The sequence below is a fragment of the Anomalospiza imberbis genome, chromosome 2 (genome assembly GCF_031753505.1).
Source record: "Anomalospiza imberbis isolate Cuckoo-Finch-1a 21T00152 chromosome 2, ASM3175350v1, whole genome shotgun sequence".
NCBI lineage: Eukaryota > Metazoa > Chordata > Aves > Passeriformes > Viduidae > Anomalospiza > Anomalospiza imberbis.
This window is the reverse complement of record NC_089682.1, coordinates 29,950,218-29,973,086: the sequence shown is the minus strand read 5'-3', so window position 1 is coordinate 29,973,086 and position 22,869 is coordinate 29,950,218. Positions and strand designations below refer to the sequence as shown.

The 22,869-nt window shown below is 39.5% G+C and overlaps 1 protein-coding gene and 1 long non-coding RNA gene across 4 annotated transcripts; one reads left to right on the top strand and one right to left on the bottom strand.

Moving 5' to 3' along the window:
- Nucleotides 1-1,059: 1,059 nt before the first annotated feature.
- On the top strand, nucleotides 1,060-21,845 carry LOC137468545 (interleukin-1 receptor type 1-like). Of its 3 annotated transcripts, none has more exons than XM_068180340.1 (14): nucleotides 1,060-1,129; nucleotides 2,521-2,602; nucleotides 3,400-3,669; nucleotides 4,710-4,852; nucleotides 6,568-6,799; nucleotides 8,335-8,524; nucleotides 9,453-9,627; nucleotides 10,488-10,553; nucleotides 14,386-14,506; nucleotides 15,832-15,977; nucleotides 16,779-16,922; nucleotides 17,987-18,151; nucleotides 18,923-19,860; nucleotides 20,674-21,845. In XM_068180340.1, the coding sequence occupies exons 4-13, from the start codon at nucleotides 4,762-4,764 to the stop codon at nucleotides 19,297-19,299; spliced, it is 1,707 nt and encodes a 568-aa protein (XP_068036441.1). In that variant the 5' UTR covers nucleotides 1,060-1,129; nucleotides 2,521-2,602; nucleotides 3,400-3,669; nucleotides 4,710-4,761; the 3' UTR covers nucleotides 19,300-19,860; nucleotides 20,674-21,845. The 3 variants fall into 3 exon arrangements, with proteins under 3 accessions (XP_068036441.1, XP_068036442.1, XP_068036443.1); XM_068180341.1 differs by lacking the exon at nucleotides 1,060-1,129 and adding an exon at nucleotides 1,724-1,781; XM_068180342.1 differs by lacking the exons at nucleotides 1,060-1,129; nucleotides 2,521-2,602; nucleotides 3,400-3,669; nucleotides 4,710-4,852 and having other exon boundaries at nucleotides 6,574-6,794.
- On the bottom strand, nucleotides 20,394-22,300 carry LOC137468546 (uncharacterized). The gene is made up of 2 exons (XR_010996029.1): nucleotides 21,567-22,300; nucleotides 20,394-20,933 (listed from the first exon to the last, which is right to left on the bottom strand). It is a non-coding gene; the product is annotated as an uncharacterized lncRNA (long non-coding RNA).
- Nucleotides 22,301-22,869: the final 569 nt, after the last annotated feature.

Sequence of the window (22,869 nt, the reverse complement as noted above, 5' to 3'; positions counted from 1 at the left end):
ACTAAACAGTGAGAACTGTATAGAGTTTCTACACAAACCTGAAGGAAGAAACTATTGTTTGAACCAAAAAAGTGATATCTTGGCACAGTGGAAGGGATAGCTGATCAAACCAGAAAAAAAGTAAACACTTAGAATCATAGAATCAAAGGATGGTGGCTTAGAAGGAATCTTAAAGATCATCCATTTCCAAGTCCAGCTTACATGTTGAAGAGCAAATAGAGCTCTGCTCTAAAAAGAGAGGGTGAGCAACTTCAGGTGACAGAACACAGGAATGGTGGCAGCAGACACTCACATTGCTCTGGTGAGTACCAGACAGAGGGGACAGTGCCTGCACTCATTTTACGAGTGGGGTGATGAATTGCCAGGGACTAGTTTCTCTCGTGTGTCAGACAGACAGTTTCCCAGAGTAGGCATAATTAAGCCTGGCATGCTCTGGGTGCACTGGGGTGCACGGGTGCAATCTGTTTCTCTGAATACATGAAATATCTCCGCTTCCACCAGGCTGCCGAATGGGCATCACTTCTGCTCCGCAGCAAAGCCGGGCGCTGAGCTGGCCACAGGGCTCTCACGCTTTCTGTCCAAGGTCAGCCCAGCCAAGGCTTGCCATGAGCCCCGAGAGCAGCCTGAGCGAAAACTGCGCTGAAGTCAGCTCGCCAGCCCAGCGGATCACAGCCTGAAGGGGAGCTAAACCCCGGAGTGCCGGCCAAAGGAAGTGGGCCGATGCCTGAGAAAACGGGCTTAGCCAAGCTGCGGGGAGATGCCTCGCAGGAGGTCATACAGGAGACCGCCGTGAGGACCAGCCCGCCCTATGCCAAGTGCTGCATGCCCTCGGTACTCGGCGGGGCTACGCAGGGCTGGCCGGCGCCCGGCAGCCATTCACCGCCTCCGACCCTTTCTGCCGAGCCCGGCCGGGCTGGCCAGGGGGCGGTCCGGGACCCGTCTGGGGGCGGTCCGGGACCCGTCTCGGGGCGGTCCGGGACCAGTCCGGGGCCGGTCTGGGACCCGTCTGGGGGCGGTCCGGGGGCGGTGGCCGTGGCCGTGGCTCCTGGACGAGGCGGGGAGCGCTGTCTGCCTCCCCCCCCGCCCCGCTAGTGGAGCGGCAGGGGCAGCCGGCGGAGAGCGCAAGGAGGTGAGGAAGGGCAGTGGGTGCTGTGGGGACCATACCTCGCTCATTCTCTGGGCTGGGCCGGGCCGGGCCGGGCTCGGCTCGGCTCGGCTCGGCTTGGCTTGGCTTCCAGTGCCGCCTGCATGGTGGGGAGGAGAGGGGGAGGGACGGTGGGCTGAGGAGTGCAGGTTGGGGCCGGCTGAGCTTTTCCTTCCCCGCGTGTGTCCTGCCGCGCCGGGGCCCGTTTGCCTTCCTTGGTTGTGTGGGGAGCGGGGCTGGCGGAGGTTCCCTGGGCCGGCGCCCCCAGGGCGGTCGGGCTGCCCTGGCCAGGTGAGGTGCAGTGCTGACGGCTTCCAGAAAACCGACGCCGAGCCCCTGGGTTTGCTGCTTTCAGCTGTGTTTTGAGGCCGTGTGTGTTTCTGCGGGGTGTGTTGGCGCAGTCTCCCAGTCTTTGTGGCTGCTGGTTTCTCGGCTTTTATGGCCCCAGATAGCTTCCGTGGAAGTAAGTTTTGATTTTGCTTTTGTGTCTGCTTCCTCGTTGTGTATCGCATTGTACAAGCTCAGGTAGGAAGTACGATGGACAAATGAAGGCTGTAGGAGTGCTAACGCTGCCACATTTTTTAAAGTACTTATAACAGGAAGCGGGAAAATGCTTGCCGTAAACCTTTTTGACCTGGTAAAACACTATAAAAACTATTTCTGTATTTATTTATTGCACAAGGATTATTAGACAGGGGCTCTTTATTAACTGCTTGTATGACAAGAGCAAGATTTTGGGTGAAAGAGATGCCTGTGTCAAACCCAGGAGGGAGTTGCTGCTTTGACAGTCCCAGACCTGTTCTGGTCACAGCCTTGATGGTGCTTGGCAGCAGCCTGGGGAGCCACAGCTTGGTAGGAGAGCTCCATTAAAAGTTACCAAGCTGAATCAAGGCTCTGCTGTGCTTCCAGCAGCCGCTCTTAGATTTATAGCATTTTCTTCAGGGACTCAGCAAGCTGCTGGATGTGTTTTGTTTTTCTTCTTCAGAAATTCAGCACCGTGCAATTATATGACTTGGGCCATTTGTACGTGTTCAGATCCTTAAAAAACAGGCTAAAAGGTCTTGCACAAAATTATTTTAGAATGCAGAATCCTTAATTCAGATATTTTAATTCACATTTTTTATGAGAAATGAGACACCTATTACTTATTTTTTGGTATTACTGGTTTCCTCTCTCCTCCTGAGATTAAGACATTGTTTTTTTATTACTTCACATCACTGTTTTTGATAAATATAATTTTGTCTGCATGAGCTGTTCAGGTTCTTTTAAATGTTTCCTAACAGTACATTGAAAATTATACTGGAAACTTAATAACTTAATTTGAATTTAAATAAAAAATGTGTCACATTAAAATTCTTATTACTTCATATTGACAGGTATCAGGAGTTAAAATGACATAGAAAAGTATTCAAAGTATGGCCTGTGAAATTAACTCCTTCCACTTGATACTGAAAGAAGGTACTGTTTTCAATTTATTTGAATATTGATAAGGCTCCCCTTTTCTCTGGGGTTTGGATATACTCATTGTCTCCAGTTTGATATGGAACTGAATAGGTAGCACTTCACTGTCATAGAGTCAACCAGTGGTTACCAGTTATGTACAGCTACAGATACTGTTTTTGTTTCCTTCCTGCTGTTCTTTGGTAAAAGTTGGGGCAATTACCTGAACTTGAAGAAGTACGCTTTCTTCAAGTTCAGATTTAGAACAGTTAATACTGTCTCAAAGTTGAACTGAAATTTAGCTTGCAAAGACCTAACTATTGCAGGCTTCTTTGACTGCATTTTGATGTAGCTTCACCAGAATGCCCTGGATAATGGGTTTATCTTAAAGGTACAACTTTTCTGTAGTTCTGAAGTTTGCAAGATTGTCTGGAAAGGAGACAAAAGGACTAAAGTTTGTGGTCATTGTGTCAATGTCAGAATACTCTTATTATAATGCTAATTATTTTCTTGCCCTAAATTTAAGTATTTGTTTCCTTTTAGTCATTGAACCTGTCTTACAAGGTTGCTTTACAGATGTGTAACATTTTGTTATTTTTGACAGAAACTTCTTTTCCCGAACATACTTGAGAGAATTCTTGGTCAGTCTCTACTGCAAATTTTGTTGCTCTTTTAAGTCATCACTCTAATGTACAGGGGGATGTTCTTTCTTTTACATTTAGGATGTCTGTAGAAAATTTACTTTTGTATGTGTATGCTGCTGTCCAAATGATATGTTTTGTAAAATATTTTTTCCCTTTCTCTGCTTTTTACAGGTAAACTGAAACTCCAGAAATGATGACCTGCTCATTGGGAAGTTACAGGAAAAGCACATACATGGCAACTAAATAAGCACTGTTGTATAAGGGTTTTGTCAGATAAACTGTCCAAAAGAGCTGTTTACCTGGAGGCTGTTATATTAAACTATTGAGCTCTGCACTGTGTGACCCTCACTAATACTCCAGCGCTTCTGCATATGTAATGCTTCAAAAGAAGAAACTGCTGTGGCTTATTTGTGACTGAAGTGAATTACATTGGATATAAAAGTAAGTCACGGCTTACTTTTTCATGGAATAACTTATCCGCTTCCTGCCATTTGCAGCTGGGTAGAAGGCAAATATTAACTAGGACCTGTGCAATAAATGTTTTCCAATAGACTGCTAAATGCGAAACCAGCTTGCTTTAGAGTGAGAGGCAGCAGCATGCAAAACAATCAGAAGCTGAGGAAAGACAGGGCCACTGAATGCAGATCTTAGCTTACAATGACTGCCAGAAGGGGAAGGATTTAATTGTTTGACCCTGGTTGACAGTAGAAAGCTTGGGGAGATCTCTGATGACACCTTACCAAAAAAATACTGGTGCATCTGAGAGGGAAGCAGGACTTGGTTAAGGTTTAGAGTTTCATAGAAGCCACTTGTAGGCTATGAGGGCAGTGAGTGTGTGTTCAGTCATGTCTTTGTTGGAGAAAACTGAAAAAAAAGACCTGAGGTGTGAATTGAAACGACAATTCTTGGACACTTTTTTTTTTGGTGTTTGACCACAGCAATTCATATTAGCTGTGGTTTCCACAGCTATTTCACTTTAGATGCTAGTTTTAAGTGGTAGATGACAATGGAGTTACAGTATGCTTGCCCTTCTGCAAAGAACTACAAGTTACTGCTCTTAAAAGCTACCTCAGCTGTATAAGAACAGTTCAAAGAAGGAAACCTTGTACATCTCTTGATTGTGACTCTTGTAAGCATTTGGAAAGAAGAGTAACTTAATCAAACTTGGTTTTTAAATTATACAGTATAGCTTAAATCACTATGCTAGCATAATTCGTCTTTGCTTGAGGGTTTTGTGTGGTTTTTTTTTTTTTTTTATTTAACTGTGCTGGTAAAAGAATATTACACTTATGCAAGAGTTATTCCATTGGGATAGTTCTAGTTCCAGGAAAAGTTCTAGTAGAAAGCTGAAAACTGAGCAGCTGTTTGCGAAGGCCAAGAGTTGCTGTAGTCGTAATTTTCAGTGACTTGGGCTAAATTACCAAATCCATGTTTTCCCTCCCCAAGATGACTAATTCTTCTTTTGATTTTTTTTTCTTAAGGAGTAATGCAAGGTGCAGAGGGCAGCGCAACTTGAGCAGTCTTACCACACCAATGGAAAAAACTTCTGATTTGCAGCAAAATATGACAACAGTATTTTTGCTCATTGGTCATCTCATTGTACTGATTCCTCTCCTCAGTGCTGGTAGGTTAAATACTTTGTTGGAATTACCATTTTAAAAAAGAAAATCTGCATGAGATGAGTTGTGTGTATTCAGTAGGAAAGAGTTACTGAGAACAAGTAGTGAGTTTGGGGTTTGTTTTTGCTTTAGCATATTGACAATAGCTGAATGCCTCTGCTGGGTTCACATTGCACTGGGGATGTCATGGACAAATGGAGATAATTTTTTTAAAATCTAGGCACATAAATTTAGGGCTCTGAGGCTTTGATTAGCCTCTCCATGTTTCTTATAAAGAAATCCCAAAGTGATTGGCTTCCTCGACTTAAGGTTAGCTATAGAGTGCCTTCTTCATTAGACATTCTGTATGTTTAGTCCTGAAAGCAGTAAGGCTGAGTTTTCTTTACAATTAAATTAGTAACATTTTTAACGATAGGTCTAGTATTTCAGTAAAGTTTAGAACTACATAAATTAATTATGCTTGTCTTGTTACTCTTGACATAAGTAGTCTAATACTAATGTGTCTGAATTAGATTGAACTATATGGAGACCTACTTGGAAGTCTTTAAATGGGAAGAGATTATATTAGAACAATTAGTGAAGATTTTATTTATTTTGAAATTGTATTTGTACAGCCATTCAGCAAGATTTGTAAAATCAGTTCAACCAGGTGTTTTGCAGTTTCATAAAAATTCAGTGTTGGACATAAAACCAGCATGCTTTGGATTAGAAGGGTCCTTAAAGATGATCAGTCACCGGTCCAACCTCCCTGCCATGAGCAGGGACACCTTTCACTAGACTAGGTTGCTCAAAGTCCCATTCAGCCTGGCCTTGAACATTTCCAGGGATGGGGCATCCACAGCTTCTCTGGACAAATGTATGCAAAAGCTTGAAAGTTTTACAATCTGCTTTATAGCCAAATGGTCAGCTCTGTTTGTGCTACATTGGTATTCTCCAGTAAGTATTTGTTTACATATTTGAGCTCTTGGTAACTTTTTGCAATATCTGTCTTTTTTTCTCTGATTTTTTTTGGCTGATGTTGAAAGAAATGCTTCCTAAGCTGCATGATTGTGTCCTGTCAACTTGTTACACAGGCATAGTTATAAAAACTATGTTTTTATGTAACTATGTTACATTGGCCTTTTCTGTGATGTTCTGAATAATGGGCCTTCTGGTTAAAGGCAAAAATGTAGGAAGGAAATAATACATTATAGTCAAGACTTCTTAATCTAAATACTTTTTCTCTCCAAATTTTTTTCCCTGATTTGTTTTTGGGCCCACAGTCCTAGTGGCAGAATACTGTCAGGATCTCTGCACTGCTGCTGTTTGCACTGTGATTTACATAGATAGTAATTACTTTAAGAATCTGGCAATTCTGCAAAAGTACTAGCGTGGTTAAATAACAAGGACATGATGGATAAGTTGGGAAGCTTGGAGTTGCCTGATGAATCCCATGGATCTTCTTAAACCCTGGTTTGCAATGAGGCTGTTTGACTTGCATATGCTTGTTGCTGGCTACCTTAACAGAGGGAAGTTTTGCCTTAAGCTTGTCAAATACGTCATCATGTTCTCAACCAGAAGGTGGTAACAAACAAAAAATAATAGCCTTGTGATGTTTTAATGGGAAATTGTTACAGAAAGTTTTTCTGATTCTGTATAGCTTGGAATGGGTATTAATACTTTTTAAACATAAAAGTATAGAAATTGAAAACATTGATTTTTTTTTTTCTTTTTTTAACAGAAGGGTGTGTTATTTGTGATTACTTTGTACTTGTTGGAGAGCCTATAGCTATTACTTGCCCAATAATTACGTTGCCAGTGCTTCACTCTGATTACAATTTGACATGGTATAAAAATGGCAGTGCTACAGCAGTGACCACAGAGAGAGATGCCAGGATCCACCAGCGAGAGGGCTTGCTTTGGTTTATTCCTGCTATGCTGGAAGATTCTGGACTTTATGAATGCAGTGTAAGGTAAGGAAGGAAACAAGTGGATTGCTAGTGCTTGCAAGTGTGATAATTAGTTTGTGAAACTTGAGTGTACAAAACTTCTTGTTTTAGGTAAAACGCGTAGATCAGTTGAAAGCGCTGTTTTCACCATGCCTTTTGTTTCTGCATGAGGCCTGTGTTTCTCTGCTGTTCCATGCATTTAGTACTGCAAAAGTGGTTCATACAGAAGACTCCCTTTATCTTAAAGCATGACAATACTAAAAATGGTCTGTGGGGGTGGTTGGTTGCTTTGTTTGTTTTGGATGAAGTGTAAGGTCACAGGAAAATGCTTTAACCTCTTTGGCTTTTCCTTTGTTCAAATTGCAGTTTGATATTGACAGATCAGAAGAACACTGGTTTCTTTGTAGGACAAGGCTAAATGTAAGAAAGTTCTAAGAGGAGCAAAGAATGCATTTTATCACCACACAGACTTTCTGGAGAGCTTAGCAATTTCTTGGAAGTCTTACTAGAATCCACAGGTTAAAAGGCTGAAAACAGTTTTTATGATTTATTTTAAAATATTGCCATTACTGGTCAAAAATTAGAATACATTAAAAGAGCATAGCAGTGTGCTAGACAGCTTTAGAGACTGAAAATAATGTGTCTCTACTACTACTCAAATGATCTGCGTGCACAGAGAACTAGAAAGGAATAGATTCTTTGAAAAGTATCTATGTCTAACTTTTTTAGTACTTTAAAGCTTTGGCTAGATCAATCTAGCCAAGCACTGGACTTCACTACTTAGGTCGTCAAATCTTTTTTACCACGGTTGAAATTCACTGTGTTCTGAACAGGAAATTAAGTTTGGGAAGACATACATAAAATGTTTCTTTCCTTATGGTGTTGGCACAGCATACTGAGAATAGCCAATACAGACTTTTCGGGTGGCCCTGAATTTGATTTAGTAGTGTGTAGTTACGTGTACTGGTGTGCATAGAGTTGTGCTGGAGGGGTTTGGGTTGTGAATGTAGTAACAAGGATCAGCAAAAACTTTCAGTGTCGCAGGCACATTCCTTCACTGGAGTTTACCATGAAACCAAAACTGGAAGTCAGAAGATATGTAATTCTTTCAAAGCTACCCAGCTGCATAATTTTAATTTAGCCTTTCCTTCTATGGTTTTAGTTACTTGAGGTATGAGATGTGTTCCTGTGGGCACCTCACATCCTTGGCTTACACAATATCAGCAGAACAAAAAAATTGCTAAGGTTCAGCTGTATTGACTGTAAGCAACATTTTGTACTTAAGACACTTAGCCTTAACTGCAGCTCTGAGAAGTCCTGACATTCCCTCTCATGTCCAGAGCAAATTCCATTTCTGCTCACAACACGAACTCAGAGCTTATTCCCACCTCTTCACCTGGAACAGGGGCTGAGAGGCTGAGGTTGGTGTTTACAAACTGAGGGAATATAGCAGGGATGTTACAGAGGCAAGGCTGGTAGAGATGCTGAAATCTTTCTCCCTGACTTGCTGGAAATAATGCACTGTTAATTACCTGACTTGTCTGCTGTTATAATTACAGGAGCCTTAACCACTCCAACAAAAAAACTATAAACGTAACAGTTTTTAAGAACGATAATGCTTTGTGTTTTAATGGAAAAATGAAGTTTGAACAAAAAGTGATGAGCACAAAGACTGGAAAAATTATATGCCCCGATCTAGAACATTTTAAAAATGAAGACAATAATCAGCCTGAAGTACATTGGTATAAGGTACTGAGCATGTGTATTTCATATATACAAGATACAAAAAGTATTATTTAAAATGTCTTATGAAGTAACTGTGAAATGCAGCTTTTGGAAGGGAAGGTTTATTGTCTCTACAGTTTGAGTACAGCATGAGTGTGACTAAGATTTGTGAAATTATCCTTTTTTTATGTAGAAAGTAAGTTTTAAAACTTGTATGTTTCTGTAAATAGAAGGCTTTGCATAAATAGTTTCTCAGAATATTGGGCATTGTTGACCATGCTGTGGTATTCTTATGCTGCTTGCTTTGGTTCTATGAAAATGCCCTTTAGATTGTGCAAGCTTGAAAACATGTATTTTATCTGTTTTAAGGTAAAAATCTAAACAGTTCAACCCCTAATTCTGATGCTGGTATTAAAGCAGCTACATGGCCCTATACATGTTAAATAACCTTAGTGCAGCACCTATGCATCTTTTGAGGTGGAGAGATTCTCCACTGCTTTTAGGTCAAGGAAGAGAAGGAAGCCTTTTTTCCCAGAATTTGCAGTGCCACAGAAATGGGAATACACCCAAACAGCACGAGGCACTGCTACAGCAGCTCTTTCATCACAGAGAAGCAGGGGTGGAGGCATGTGTTCTCATAAACTCTGCTGCATGTGTAATAACTTCTACTACACCTGAGATAGAAAACTGTGAAGCTGTTAATGTAGGCTGTGAACTAAAGCATAGCATTTGAAAACTTAAAGGGTTGGCTGCAGTTATTTTTTTTAAAAGTGCAAGTGGAGCAAGATGTTATCAGACTTTGTTAGACTGTAGTAATGCTTGGAAAAGAATCCACATCATGGCTTTCAAAGAAGTCAGTGTTTGCCAAATATTTTAATCATCAGAGTACAGTAACTGATTTGTCAGATTTTTTTAGTTCCCTTAAAGTCACAGGTACCTTTGGTGTGTTTAGGAGTGTAAACCTGGATTTCTTGAAGACAAGCGACTTCTTTTGGCAGAGGGCGAAAATGCTGTCTTGATTCGTAACGTAACTGTGCAAGACAGAGGAAACTACACATGCCGTATGGTATACACATATATGGGAAAACAATTCAATGTTTCAAGAACCATAAGTCTAGAGGTTAAAGGTAAGCGCATGAGGTTATTCTCTTTTTGGTTCTGCTGTAAACATTTGTATGCAGGCATAAGATATTTGGCATGTTTCTTTTCAGGTCTGTGAAATTAGAGTTGTAAGTCTTCTTTAATTCATTCCTAAACATAAAATTGGAAGGCAATGTGGCATGTTGCTACCCTTGAGCATTGCTTTTGAGGAAGAATTGTTGTGAGGAAATGAGTAATGCAGGGTTAGGAATGAGGATTAGAAGAAAGCAGTGGTTCCTGGGGTGAAGGTATTGCTTTTGCCAAAACAAATAGAGCACCAGTAAAGTAAAAAAACTTAAAAATAGAAGATTTTTTTTGAGACTATCACAGCGAATGACCTGCTTCTGGTGATCTTGCTTCTTTGTTGATGGGAAAGGAGATGTGATAAGCTGTACAAATAATAAAAAGTTAATAAATCTTCCACTGGAAAGGCTTGGCTTACTGTTGGCACTTTGTGCTTTTTGCTATTTCACTCTGCCAGTAATATAATTTGTTGCACTTACCATTGTGATTATGTTTTGTCGGCAATGTTGCTGGTGACCTGACTAGTAACATGATAATAGTCTTATCAGAATAGTTGTCTGGAGACAGGTCCATCTTTTTTAGGTTAAACCAAAATTCTGACTTTATATAGGTGATATAAGAACAGCTAAAATAGAATAACTTGGAGAGAGTAGAGCAAATATCTTATGAGACATTTCTAGACATTCCTGTTGTAGTGAGTATGGCACTACAGTAATACCAAACAATAAACCCAAACCCACTGTAAAACCAAAACTGTTGTCAGTTGAACTAAGTTGTGGATCTTTTCCTGCCTGAAGGTTTTATTTTTCTTTGTTTTGGTTAGAAAAACCACTGCAGATGCAACCAGAGTTTATTTATCCAAGGAACAATACAATTGAAGTAGAACTTGGTAAGTAGTGACTATTTAAGAGATCATTAACCTTAGTGAAACAAATAAGCTCCTGGTCTTTTTGAAAAGATATGTGAACAGTTCCACAGACTTCAGCAAGACTGGGAGGATAAGTATGTGGATTGAGACTATCTGGAAGACAGAGGATAGATAATAGAAAGTGATTCCCACAAATAATTTGTGGGGGGAAGTAACTGTGCCTAAGATTGGAGTCTCTTGACCAGGTTGTGATCTGAGTGTTGTGCAGAATGCATTTATTTATTTATTTTCTGTTATTTCCATCTGTCCTTTTTACCATTTCTCAGGGTTTGTGTCTTGATGTATCCTCAGTATCTGTGGAAATACGGTTTATGTACATGTAGCATGTTAGGATAGGTAGCAGTTGACCCGTTCAGTAGCTCTTTCTCTTCCTATATGTTTCCTGTCTCCCTTCCTTCTCTACAACTTGGATTTTATTCCTTGTTTTAGGGTAATACAGATTTTGGGTACTGATCTTTTGTGAAACAGTGAGCTGCTAGTTGATGCATATCCCAGGTACTATTTATCTTGGAAGTTTCTTAAATAAGAGCTTCTTGGGTATAAATAATAACTTCTTCACAGAGAGGACAGCTGGGCAGTGCAGCAGGCTGCCCAGAAAAGTTGTGATGTCTGTCTTTAGATGTTTTAGAACCTGACTGAATAAGTCTCTCAACAGCCTGATCTGACCTCAGAATCAGGACATACTTTGAGCAGGAAATTGGATTGAAGACCACTCTTTCAACCTCAATTGTTCTGTAATTCTCTGGACCAAGTATATGGTATTGTAGTCTTTTCCCAAGCAAAGTTGTATGTGTTTAAAGTGTACCACATATCAGACAGTTGGGTTCTACTAAACAATTCCAGAAGAATGAGATTGGAGCTGCTTAAACTGCATTTTTAAAATAATTTAGTACCAAAGGGGGTGGTTTCAAACAAAATATTTGATTTAAAAGGGCATTAACTGATTTTGGAGAAGTGTGATTGGCTATTTACTAGAATTTCTTAGTACAGGAAACAGTTTTGTAATCTTTTGAGGAATTAGATCATTAGAGAAGCTCTGAGCAAAGGTTTCATTTGGACTCTGACACATAGGAGGTCAGGCCAGAGCGTTGTGGATTATTTTTATGTGCATCACCTCATGGAATCTCACATAACACATCTACTTTTGCTGTTGCTTTTTCTTACATTGAGCTTGTAAATTGTGTACAGCAGGTGTTGCTTTCTCCTGTTAAAGCTTCATGTGGCTTTTTGTATCATGTGAAACATTTTTGTCTGTCCCAAATTCTAAATTTCAGTATATATGGTGTTAAATTGGACAGCACTGAAACACTAGCGGGTTTTGTGTGTCTGTGTTTAGGGGTGTTTTGGGGTTTTAGTGGTCTCTCCCTCTCCTCTCCCATAGCTTGTGAAAGATAACTTACTCTGAAGTTGCCACATTCTGGTGAGGATCGGTAGATTTTGACCAGAATTGTGAATGTGCTTTAACAGAAATTATGTTCTTCCAAAGTCCAGAAGGCTTTGTTTTAAACAGTAAGAATATTGAGGATCTGATACAAAAAGTATTATTTTAAAAGCTTACAGTCCTGTGGTCTTCAGATGGTTATTTAATTCTGTTGAAATAATCTAGAATTGCTCAGCAGCTCCTTCTTTTCTGGTAATTACATCTTCTCTGTCTTCGTTACAAACAATACATGCCTGAAAAACTTTTGGCTCTTTCACTATTACAGAAATTTGTTCACCAGATTTTGGATAAAATAGGGAGACTTTGCATAGTAATTACTTTACCTCCCATAGCCCTAATTTTTGTATGAAAACTTGACTTTTTCTTTGTAACTGTAACTGTGGAAGAAGTGAAGTAATGTTACAGTCGGGCTTCCCTGTACTGTATCTCCCACCCATGAAAATATGGTGTGAGTCTCATCCCCAGTTTTGACTGGTAGTTTTCTCATTTAATTCAGAAGAGCTCTTACTGATGCAGCCTCTACCCAGCAGGAGTCTGAGCTACAGGCTCTTAAATTTACTGAAGGCAGTGTTAGGGGTATTTTCAATCCTTGATAGTATTTTCTGAGCAATTTATTAGTCCAGGGGCTGGCTTTGACTCTCAGCCTAAGTCATTAAAACTGTGTTATAGGACAACTTGTTTAGACTCCTTATTGTAGAATTTGGTCCATATTTGTTACAGCTTGGACACAGCATTAATTAAAAGTTGTGCTGGTGTATTGTTAGATGCTTTGGAACACCCAGGATGAGCAAACCTTGATTGCCTTACAGACGTTATGGTAATAGTCACAGGTGAAACTAATAGGAGACTCCAGCCACAAAGTGGGTTTATTGTGACTACTGAGATCTACAAATGATTCCCTATTACAGGGACACATGGGAGGTAACTTCTTAAAGGAATTTGACGAGATTTGTTTTTGTTTGTTTTAAAATGACACTGCCATTGAAATATTCAATATTCTCTGTCCACTACCTTCTACAGGGTACTGGGGGAAAAAAATAAAACCTTCTACTTCATGTCTGGCTGTGGGGCAGAATCTCTAAGCAGCTGCATGAACACTTGGATGGAAACAGCTATATGATTTTGGATGAGAAATGGCAGAAGATGGTGTAGAAACTTAACAGTACATTCATGAATGTGTGGGCATCAAATGCAAATGCTTGAGGTTTTGGGTTTTTTTTTGAATAATTGTGCAATGCACTAAACCACATCTTTAAAAAAATTGTTGTGGTGGAAGGACGTGAGGGAAGAGATGGGGAACATCTCTGATTTCTGTGCGAACTCTTGTTCAAGTAACTGCTTTCCATGTGAGCTAAAGGTTTATTCCATACTTTTGTTAGAGACCATCCCTTGGTGGAAGCATCTAGATCTGATGCGGTTCTAGGAAATGAAAGACTAAGATCTTTACATAGGCCAGCTGAGAGAGCCCACCTTCTCCTATCAAATCGTAACTTCCATGGGTAAAATACAGAAGGAAAGGAATTCAAGAAAGCTGCTTACCTTCCTGTACATGGAGCTCCCTGAGGTACATTGGCAATAAATACATTTTGCAAACTGGCTTGCTTAATACTGAGGTGTTCTGTAAGATCTGTACTCTTGGTGGCAAAGGAGCTGAGTGACAGGTGAGCTTGCTCTGGAAGTAAAGCGTGATAATATTCAAAAACCATCGCAGTAGACAGTGTTGGCCAAAAGACACTGATTTGGAGTAAAGATCTGCATGGTCACTAAGAGTGGGATTCAGCTCCCAGATGTATGTTGTCTGCACATGGGTATGTGCATGTGATCCGAGGTCCTTAACTCAGGCCAGTATCAACAGGAGCTCAATTCAGTTGCCTACACAAAGAGTGCTATTTTAGGTGGTCTGCCTACTCTAGCAGTGCGGTTTTCTTGAAGATTTGGAGTCCTGTCTGACATCTCCATATGGATACCTTGGATGCTTGAGAGCATCTCAGAGGTCACCATAGGTGTACGTGCAACTGATTTGAGCCCTGGAGATCTTTCAGTGAAGTCTGGAGCGTCATTCAGTTAAGGTATCTAATGTGTGTGGACTTCAGCAGAGATGAACTCTTGTTACTAGCTTAGATGCCTAGCTTGTATGTAAATGTGAACATTTAGACACCTACATTTAGGATGGAATTTATATTGAGATTGTAGACACTCAAATTTGAATTAACAAATAGATGAGTTTTAAGGGCTTTGCTTTTCATAAGGTAAGTAGGTTTCTTTTATGTCCCTCCTTTTCCCAGCTGTTCCCTCATCACTTGATTCTGCTCCTATTACAAGACCTTGCTGTTTACATTTGTTTTTTTGTAGGCTCTCATGTAGTTATGGAATGTAACATATCAAGTGGCATAAATGGCTTGATTCCATTCTGGCAAGTTAATGATGAGGATGTTGACATCTTTGATAAAACCTACAGGGAACAGTTTTATGAGTAAGTATCCTTATACATTGAATTTGTAGTGCATGTGTAGGTGAATCTGCAGTAATATGCAGTGAATTCATTATAAAGTAGACTACTAGTCAAATGCTACTAGTGATTGAAAGACTGATTAAAGTCTGTATCAAACACAAGTATATTATTATTGCTTGGTTTTAAAAGAACAACATTTTATTATAAATACTGTGTCTGATACAAATAGAATGAAGCAATCATGTAGATTTTTATAATGCTATTGTGAAATAGAGTCTTTAATGCTTAGCTATGCATTTGTTATTACGTGATTTTTTAAAAATAGTATATTAAAGCCTGTCCTCTATCATTAATGTGGGAAAGATAGATTTTTCCAAAATAAAAATTAGTCCAATTTATTTTTATTAGTGAAAGTGGTACTTTTTTAAGTACAGACACAGCTGCTTAACCTCAAGAACACAAGGCAGAAACTCTTGTTGCAGGACATCTAGGTTCCAATGTTTGACTACCCTGAAGTAAAAAAGTGTTCGGGCGGAATTTCAGATGGGAAAGTCATTCAGTTTGTGTTCATAGCCTCTTGTCCAGTCAGTGGGTACTACTGAAAGGAGCCTGGCTCCCTCTTCTCCACTCCTTCCTCACATCAGGTATTAACAGATGTTGATGAGATCCATCCCCTGCCCCCGAGCCTTCTCTTCTCCAGGCTGAGCAGTCCCTGCTCTCTTGTATGAGGGATGCTCCAATTCCTTATCTGTCATATCACTGCACATTACTTGCTCCAGCAAATCCATCCATCTCTTGTACTAGGCAGCCCAGAACTGTCCCCTCTACTCCAGGTGCGATCTCACCAGTGCTGAACATCACTGAAGGATCATTTCCCTTAACCTGCTGGCAGTGTATTTCCTAATGCAGTCCAGGATGCCTGGGATCTGGTTATTCCTCCTCATATGCGGGATTTGCATTTTGCTTTGAACTTCATGAGTTTGTTTTTTTTTTTTTTCATTTGTCCATCCTGACAAGGTTCCTCTGGATGCTGGCTGTTGTATCAGACATCCCTCTGAGTTTTGTGTCACCTGCAAAACTGCTAATGGTGCACTCTGTCCAACTCAGGGGGAAAAACCCAACAAACCCAACCCAAAAAAACCTGAAACAACTAAGCCCAGTATGCTTTTAGTTCATGACATTTTTAGTTATAGAGGTGTATTTACTGTGCTTCACTAGCTTCTTAGGTTTATAGAGATAAAAAAATTAATGTCTTTGTATTTGTGGATAGATGAATCTCTCTCATATTCATCATAGATAATTCAGTTATGTACAGATGTTTTCCTTTTACCTTTTTTTTATGACAGAGAGGGGTTGCCTCATGGACTTGCTGTATCTGGAACAAAATTTAACATTTCAAAAGTGAAAGTAAAGGACTATGCTCATAAGTTTTTCTGCCACTTCATATATGGTTCTCAACAATTTACAGCCTACATCAAATTGCAATACCCTGGTAAGAGATCTCTTCTTGATAAAATGGTGATCATGGACTTACTTGTCAGTTAGTTTGACAATGCCCTACTTAGAATTAAAGCTGTGTGATGTACTTTTATGCAAAACGGGCAGTGCGTCTCAGTACCTTTCTTTGTGAATTTTTTTGTCACATTCTTAGCAAAATGAAAGAAAATAGTGCTTTTGATTTGCTTTGTCTTCTCTCATTCAGTATTTTGGGACTGAAAGTGAATATGAGCTCTAACTTGTTACATGGCTATAATTTCTTCATAAAGATTTTCATGGTAGGATTTAATTTCAGAAATTCTTTCATGCATTGACTAAACATGCAGTTTGTGGAGCGTGTTTGTTTTAAGGACAGTAAATGAATAGGTTCACTGACAGGTCATTGAAGGGGCAGAGACAATGGAAGGCTAGTTGGTCTGGGGAGGTTAGCAGGTCAGGAAATCACCTCCCCACCTTGGACTTCCTTGCTTTCCGACTGATAGAATTTTGTACAAGATTCTTGTTCTACCGCTGTGCTGGGTTATATTCTATTTTGGTGTTTATTTTGGTGTTTCAGCTGAACAGTAGCCTCATTTATCATATTGTTGAGGTATTTTTTCTCTGAAAAATAAAAGTAGGGTTATCAGATAACAATAATGTCAGAAAACATACATTAAACAGTTTGTCCTGTTCTTTCACTTCTTTTAAAGTAAAAGTATTGTAATGATTAAACAATTTTGAGCAATCCTTGTTTTTCCCTGGTTCTGGTTCTTGGTTGTACTTAATTTGTTTTCTTTCTTTTTCTATGCTACTGCAGCTCGAAACATTCAGGGGTACTTAATTGGAGGAGGAGTTTCTTTGGTATTTTTCATATTTTTTACTCTCTTTATCTACAAGATCTTCAAAATTGATATTGTGCTTTTGTATCGGGACTCCTGCCATCCTTTCCTGGGGGAGAAAGGTATGTTTATGTAACAGTGCTGAGTGTTGTTTTGAGCTCCCACCTTTACCTGTAAAGCCGTGAGTTACTCTCATGGATCATGATTGGTCTTCCTTGGGGTTTTTGAAAGGATAATATTGTTTTTGGGATGTTCAGAATTAGTTCAGATGACAAAAGCATCTACAGGAGAAAAAATCAGCAACTTTCCAGGAATCCAGAACTATCATTGCTTTTCCTGAAGACCCACCCTAGTGGTTTGAATACTGCTCTGACAGCAGTTTTTCAGATTACTTTTAATTACTGTTGTTACAGAAAGCAGTAATACATTAGAAGTGTTAAGTGGTTTTAATTTTCTATAGATGAAACAGGGAAAATATAACTTTGTTTTATTTTCTATTTAAAGGCCCTTCTGATTATTTCACTTTGTGAAAATTTTGCTTTCCTGGCATTCAAAAAGATGTTGATAGGGATGTTGTCTATGAGAGTATGCTGATGTATGGGTAATTTCCAACAATCTGACTTTTTGTTTCTCTAGCTATGTATGTTCTAGAGGTATTGATATTCTCTTAGATTTTCTTAGAAGTCTTTTTAATTAGGTCTTTCAGAAAAGTTTGATCCAAAATATCTAAAACAATTCAGATCTTAAAATGTGACACTTTTTTTGGTCATGTTTAAGTGGTTGCTGTGGTTTGAAAGTCCAGGTTGCAACTTCACCTATGAGTTTGATGGCAAATGGAATTTTAAGTATCAGTTGTACCACTGGGTCCACTGTTTTTCAAATAATTCAGTGATGACATTTTTTTATTTAGTGTTCAAAAGAGAAAGTTCCAACTTAATTTTTCAGGTCTCTTTTGCCTACTCAGATTCAGCATACTGAATTCTAGAAGGCCTGATCCTACAAATATTTCAGGCTTTGTATAATAATACATGCTTATCTAATATAGCAGGATTAGGACCTAAAACAGTGATTCAAGTAAGGGAAAACCCCCCCAGAGTTTAGAGATTTTGCTTGTTTGCTTGTTTGCTTGCTTGCTCTTGTATCTTTAGAATTTACATTTATGGAAGTTCTATTGCTCATTCCTTAGTTTCAGATGAGAAGATCTATGATGCTTATGTTCTGTATCCAAAGAACAGAGAAAGCTGCTTGTATTCATCAGATATTTTTGCTCTGAAAATACTGCCAGAGGTCTTAGAAAGACAGTGTGGATATAACCTCTTCATTCTAGGGAGAGATGATTTACCAGGAGAAGGTAAGTTAGTAAAGTTAATAAATTAGTAAGTTAGTAAATTTGACTTGAGTTTTCTTGTTGACCTGGAAGTAGAACTGAGAAACAAGCAGTCAGTCAGATAGGAATCTAAATATCTCTCATAATCAAATGAACTTTTTTTTTTAAAGTTGAAGGATTTTGGTAGTGGTTTGAGAAGGAAGGGTTCCCTGAGAAGTAGAATCTAAAGTGCTGCTTAAATTTTCCAGCTTGAAAAAATGCAAAAGTCTGTTCTTGGGGTTTAGCCATAGGGTGTGGTATTTTTGTGTAGTATTTACCAGATTTCACTGTTTGTGAGTTAACTGACTGGAATGCCATTGATGGAGGGCATCTTTTTTTTCTCTTCCACTTACGTTTAACAAAACCAGTTGAGCAAATCAGAAACAGACTGTTTAAGGTAAAAATCTCCCGTGGTTCTGGAACTTGTTTTTGGTTTTTTTTTTTTTTTTCATTTGTACCTGTGATGGTAATAAAATGGCATTAACAAGATAAGTAGTGGATAGTTGGTAGCTCTTCTCTGTTTCTGCAAAACAAGGATATAGACATGGACTCTGATGGTGTCAGATTGTGGTGCATTGGCCAGATTTCTCTGGTAGGCTAACCCAAGGGAACTGTTTCCATGCTCACATCCTCTTCCTATTTTGATGTAAACTGTGTCAGCTTAAATATCAAACAGTTGATGAACCAGCTGCAGAATACTGGTAATAGAAAATAGAAATGTACAACCTTAATTTTGCACAACCTTTTTCTCTACAGCTGTGATCAGAGTTGCTGATGAAAAAATCCGTCAAAGTAGGAGAGTGATAATTGTTTTAGTACCAGAGCCCTCCTGTTACAGCATTCTGGAAGATGACTCCGAAAAGCAGCTAGCCATGCATAGTGCTCTTATCCAAGATGGCATTAAAGTAATTCTCATTGAACTTGTAAAAATACAAGATTATGCAACCATGCCAGAATCCATCAGATATATTAAGCAAAAGCACGGGGTTATCCAATGGAAAGGGGACTTCTCAGAAAGGTCCCACTCAGCAAGAACCAGCTTCTGGAAGAAAGTGCGCTACGAGATGCCATCCAGAAAAAGTGGCTCTTTATCCCAATTGCCTTTGTTACCAAAAGACTTGAATTTGCCTTAAGTAATAAATGAGAAATGACACTTAACGACTGATTCAGTTCACACAGTTGGTGATGGATTGACTGAAGGTCCCCTGTATCTGTTTTGTGAAATCTCATCCAGATTTACTGGAGTGAAGGTATTACAGTTTCATCTACAGATGTGACTCTTTTTTACTTCTGGCTGGATCAACAGAACACAGTGAAATATCATCAGTAGCACATGTAGGAAGTACGCAAATACTTTTCCAAGAATGATTCTATGAAATTCCCTTGTATTAAAAATGAAAGGACAAAAAATTGTCAAAAGCTTGAAGCCAATGAAGAAAATGTGATTTTTTCCCTGCAATTAAAGTTTCAATATGAAGGGAATTACACTAATTATTGTTGTGATATTATGTAATGTGCATGGCTGATGCCAGTAAATGTTTGTTTCTTTTTTTTTAATGAAATGACACAAACCTTTTCTTTGTTACAAGTTTGTTATTTGCCTTGTTCAGTTTGTGGAAAGATAAATCCCCCTGTTACTGCATCAGTGTATTATCATCCAGGAGAATTCACAGAATTCACATCCAGGAGAAAAGGTAAGATCTTTTTTACATTTAAAAGATCAATGCCATTTTTAGTCACTTGTCACATGCAGATGTTGTAAAATACCTTTGTAATCTGTCGAGTCAAAAAATTATTCTCCAGAGAACTTTTTCTTTTCAGTTAAATGGCATATTATATTTATTTACCCCATTGGAACAATTGTCTAATGACACACAGTCTGTTGTGGGAGGTACAGGATGATTGACTTCATCCACCTTACCTTAAGGACCATGTCAAGGGGCAGAGAGATAGAGAGAGATATGCCCCTGTGTTACCTCCTGCAGCTGCTTGATTTTCTCGTTTTGCTCTGCTCTGATATGTAAGGAATCTGAGATGACTGTGTACTGGAGGCTGCAGTCATGGCTTTCCAAACAAAAGGGAAAGGAAGTTGTGTAAAATGTTGAATCCTTTCTCTTTAAAATATTCTTAATAGTATTTGGTATACCCCAAGTGTTAACTCTAAAGTTATGTTTGACTTGTAGGCAATGATGTAATTTGCAACGATCAATTCTTTTTTTGGGGCAGAGAATTGATTTAAATGATTAGAAAAATTCATCAGACCTCTTTAATGCTATGTTTATAGCTATTAATTTTATAGAGACAGGAGATGAGAGCCTAATTTCCCATATAATTTCAGTCTGTCCTTGAATGTTACGCTTTTAGGTTGTGAGATCTTGTTGTATAGTGAAGCCTCAGGAATTGACTGTTACTGCTGCTTGCAACTTTGAATTTCTGCGTCCTATCAGCTTCTTTCTCACCTTTTGCTCTCCTCCCATTCGAACTCCAACCTATATTTTCTCTTTTAGCTCCTTTATCTTGAAACAAGAAACTTGCCTTTGTGTCAAATTCCATCACTTTCCAGGCTCTGATTGAAGGCTCTTGCTAATACAGTATTAGGCAGAAATTTTCCCTCTGGTATCTTGACTTGTTTGTCTGAAAAAAAAATAAGTTCTGTAACCTTCAGAATTCATCTATTCATTTACACACTGCAGTGTTGGCTTTTCTTCTTTCATGGCTCAAACAATTTTCTTATGCCTCTATATTCAACCAAATAAAACTGTTCTGGCTGATAAGTGACAAAAACAGTGGAAGTTCTTTTCCCAACTAAATTAAGTGTGTGCTGGAAACTAGAAACAATGCTTTTGAGAGACAGTGCCTTCTGAGCTTTGTGAGTCATGTGTGTTTGGCCAGAATGGAATAAGAATATCTTCATTTCAAGAGGAAGGGGGAAAAGTGCATTTGAAATGTCAGACTAATGCAAACTGTTATGGTACTGAAGTGTTTTATTGATGAATGTCATGTATGTACAGACCTATGCAGGTGCTCATAGTCATTTCTCATTCTGTGTTTTAGTCACAAGAGAAGTGTCAAGGGATGAGCTGTCCTAGTCATGAAGTGACACATTTACTTAGCTGTTCATGCAGTCTGCCTTTAAATATGCTGTGTGTTCAGAGGTAGCCTGTTGTAGGATAAAAGAGCCTTGAGATCCATCTGAAGGTACTGAAAACCGTCTGAACAAGGCTAATTGTTACTGTTCACACTGATAGAAGAATCACATAGGACAGAAGCTGTATGGTTTGGTCACAAAACTCTTCTTTAAGAAGATCCCTGTATCAAATGTGAGGACCAGACAGTGGCATTATGGTATTTGTACTCTGAGAACTAGGGTGTAACACTGACTTTGTGCTTTCACCTTGACAGCTCACAGTCATGCAGGCCAGCCAACAGAGTTCCAGCGACCTCAATCCTCCTAAATACTTTTACTGACTGAAACAGATTGAAAGAAGAACTGCTACTTGTTATCCCTAACTTTAGGAATGGAAGGTTATTTTACTGAGCCAAAATAGTGTTTTAAAAAGATGTATTTGTTCCTTTTGATATATTTATATAAATAATGCTAAAGTTTTCATGTGTGTTATGTAAAGGCACTTAGAGGAAGAGTCCATTTTAAAATTTAATAAAGGCACTACATTTTTTTCATACACACTGCTGTTTCTTTTGCCCTCATTTCTCCACTTTAGCATACTAAAGCATACTGAGAATGGACAATGGCAAGCAGCAGTTGTGATTCAGTGGCTTAACAAGACTGCTATAATAGATCTTCATTCAGGCTGCTGCCAGTCAATCTGGCTGCAGTACAACACTAGCACAAACTAGCTCACCCTGCCTGGGCAAACAGAGGCTGTGAGCTTGGCTGTGCTCTCTCTCTGGTACTCTCCTTGCAGCAAGGTGAAGCTAGAGCAGCCCCAAGGCTGTTGCATTGCTCTCTGGGACCGGCATGGTCCTCAAGAGTGCCATACTGAGCAGCCTTTTGCTGCTGCTTCTCAGGAGCTGGGGAAATGCAAGAGACCTCAAATGGGGGAAATGTCAGTTGCTTCTCAGCAGCAGTGGAGAGGCAGCCTTCTCTGCTCAGCCCCTGGGGAAAATGCTTACTCTCTGCTCAAGGAAAGCCAGACCCTGTGCTGTAGGGGTTGGTGTAGCCCAGAAACCAGTTCTATCCTGGGCTGCATCAAAAGCAGCATGGCCAGCAGGGTGAGGGAGGTGATTCTGCCCCTCTGCTCTGGTGAGGCCTGACTTGGAGTGGTGCATCCAGCTCTGGGGTCTCCAACATTGGCTTGGAGCGAGTCCAGAGGAGGCCACCAAGGTGGTCAGAGAGATGGAGCGCTTATCCTGTAAGGAAAGGTTGAGAGAGCTGGGTTTGTTCAGCCTGGAAAAGAGAAAACTTTGAGGTGAACAAATAGTGGCCTTCCAGGGCCTGAAAGGAACTTACACAAAAGATGGGGCAAGACTTTACAAGAGCATGTAGTAACAGGACAAGGGGAAATGGCTTCAAAGTGCAAGAGTGTAGGTTTAGATCCGATACCAGGAAAAAAATCTTTACTCTGAGGGTGAAATAGATAGCTGGAATAGATTTCCTAGGGAAGCTGTGGATGCTCCATTCCTGGAGGTGTTCAAGGCCAGGTTAGATGGATCTTTGAGCAACCTGGTGTAACTGATGGTAT

Excerpts from the sequence above, each read along its gene's own strand:
- LOC137468545 (XM_068180340.1), top strand. The coding sequence starts at position 4,762 with ATGGAAAAAACTTCTGATTTGCAGCAAAATATGACAACAGTATTTTTG. Across the intron at positions 9,628-10,487 it reads CATAAGTCTAGAGGTTAAAG|AAAAACCACTGCAGATGCAA; the intron begins GTAAGCGCATGA and ends TGTTTTGGTTAG. Across the intron at positions 18,152-18,922 it reads AGATGATTTACCAGGAGAAG|CTGTGATCAGAGTTGCTGAT; the intron begins GTAAGTTAGTAA and ends TTTTCTCTACAG.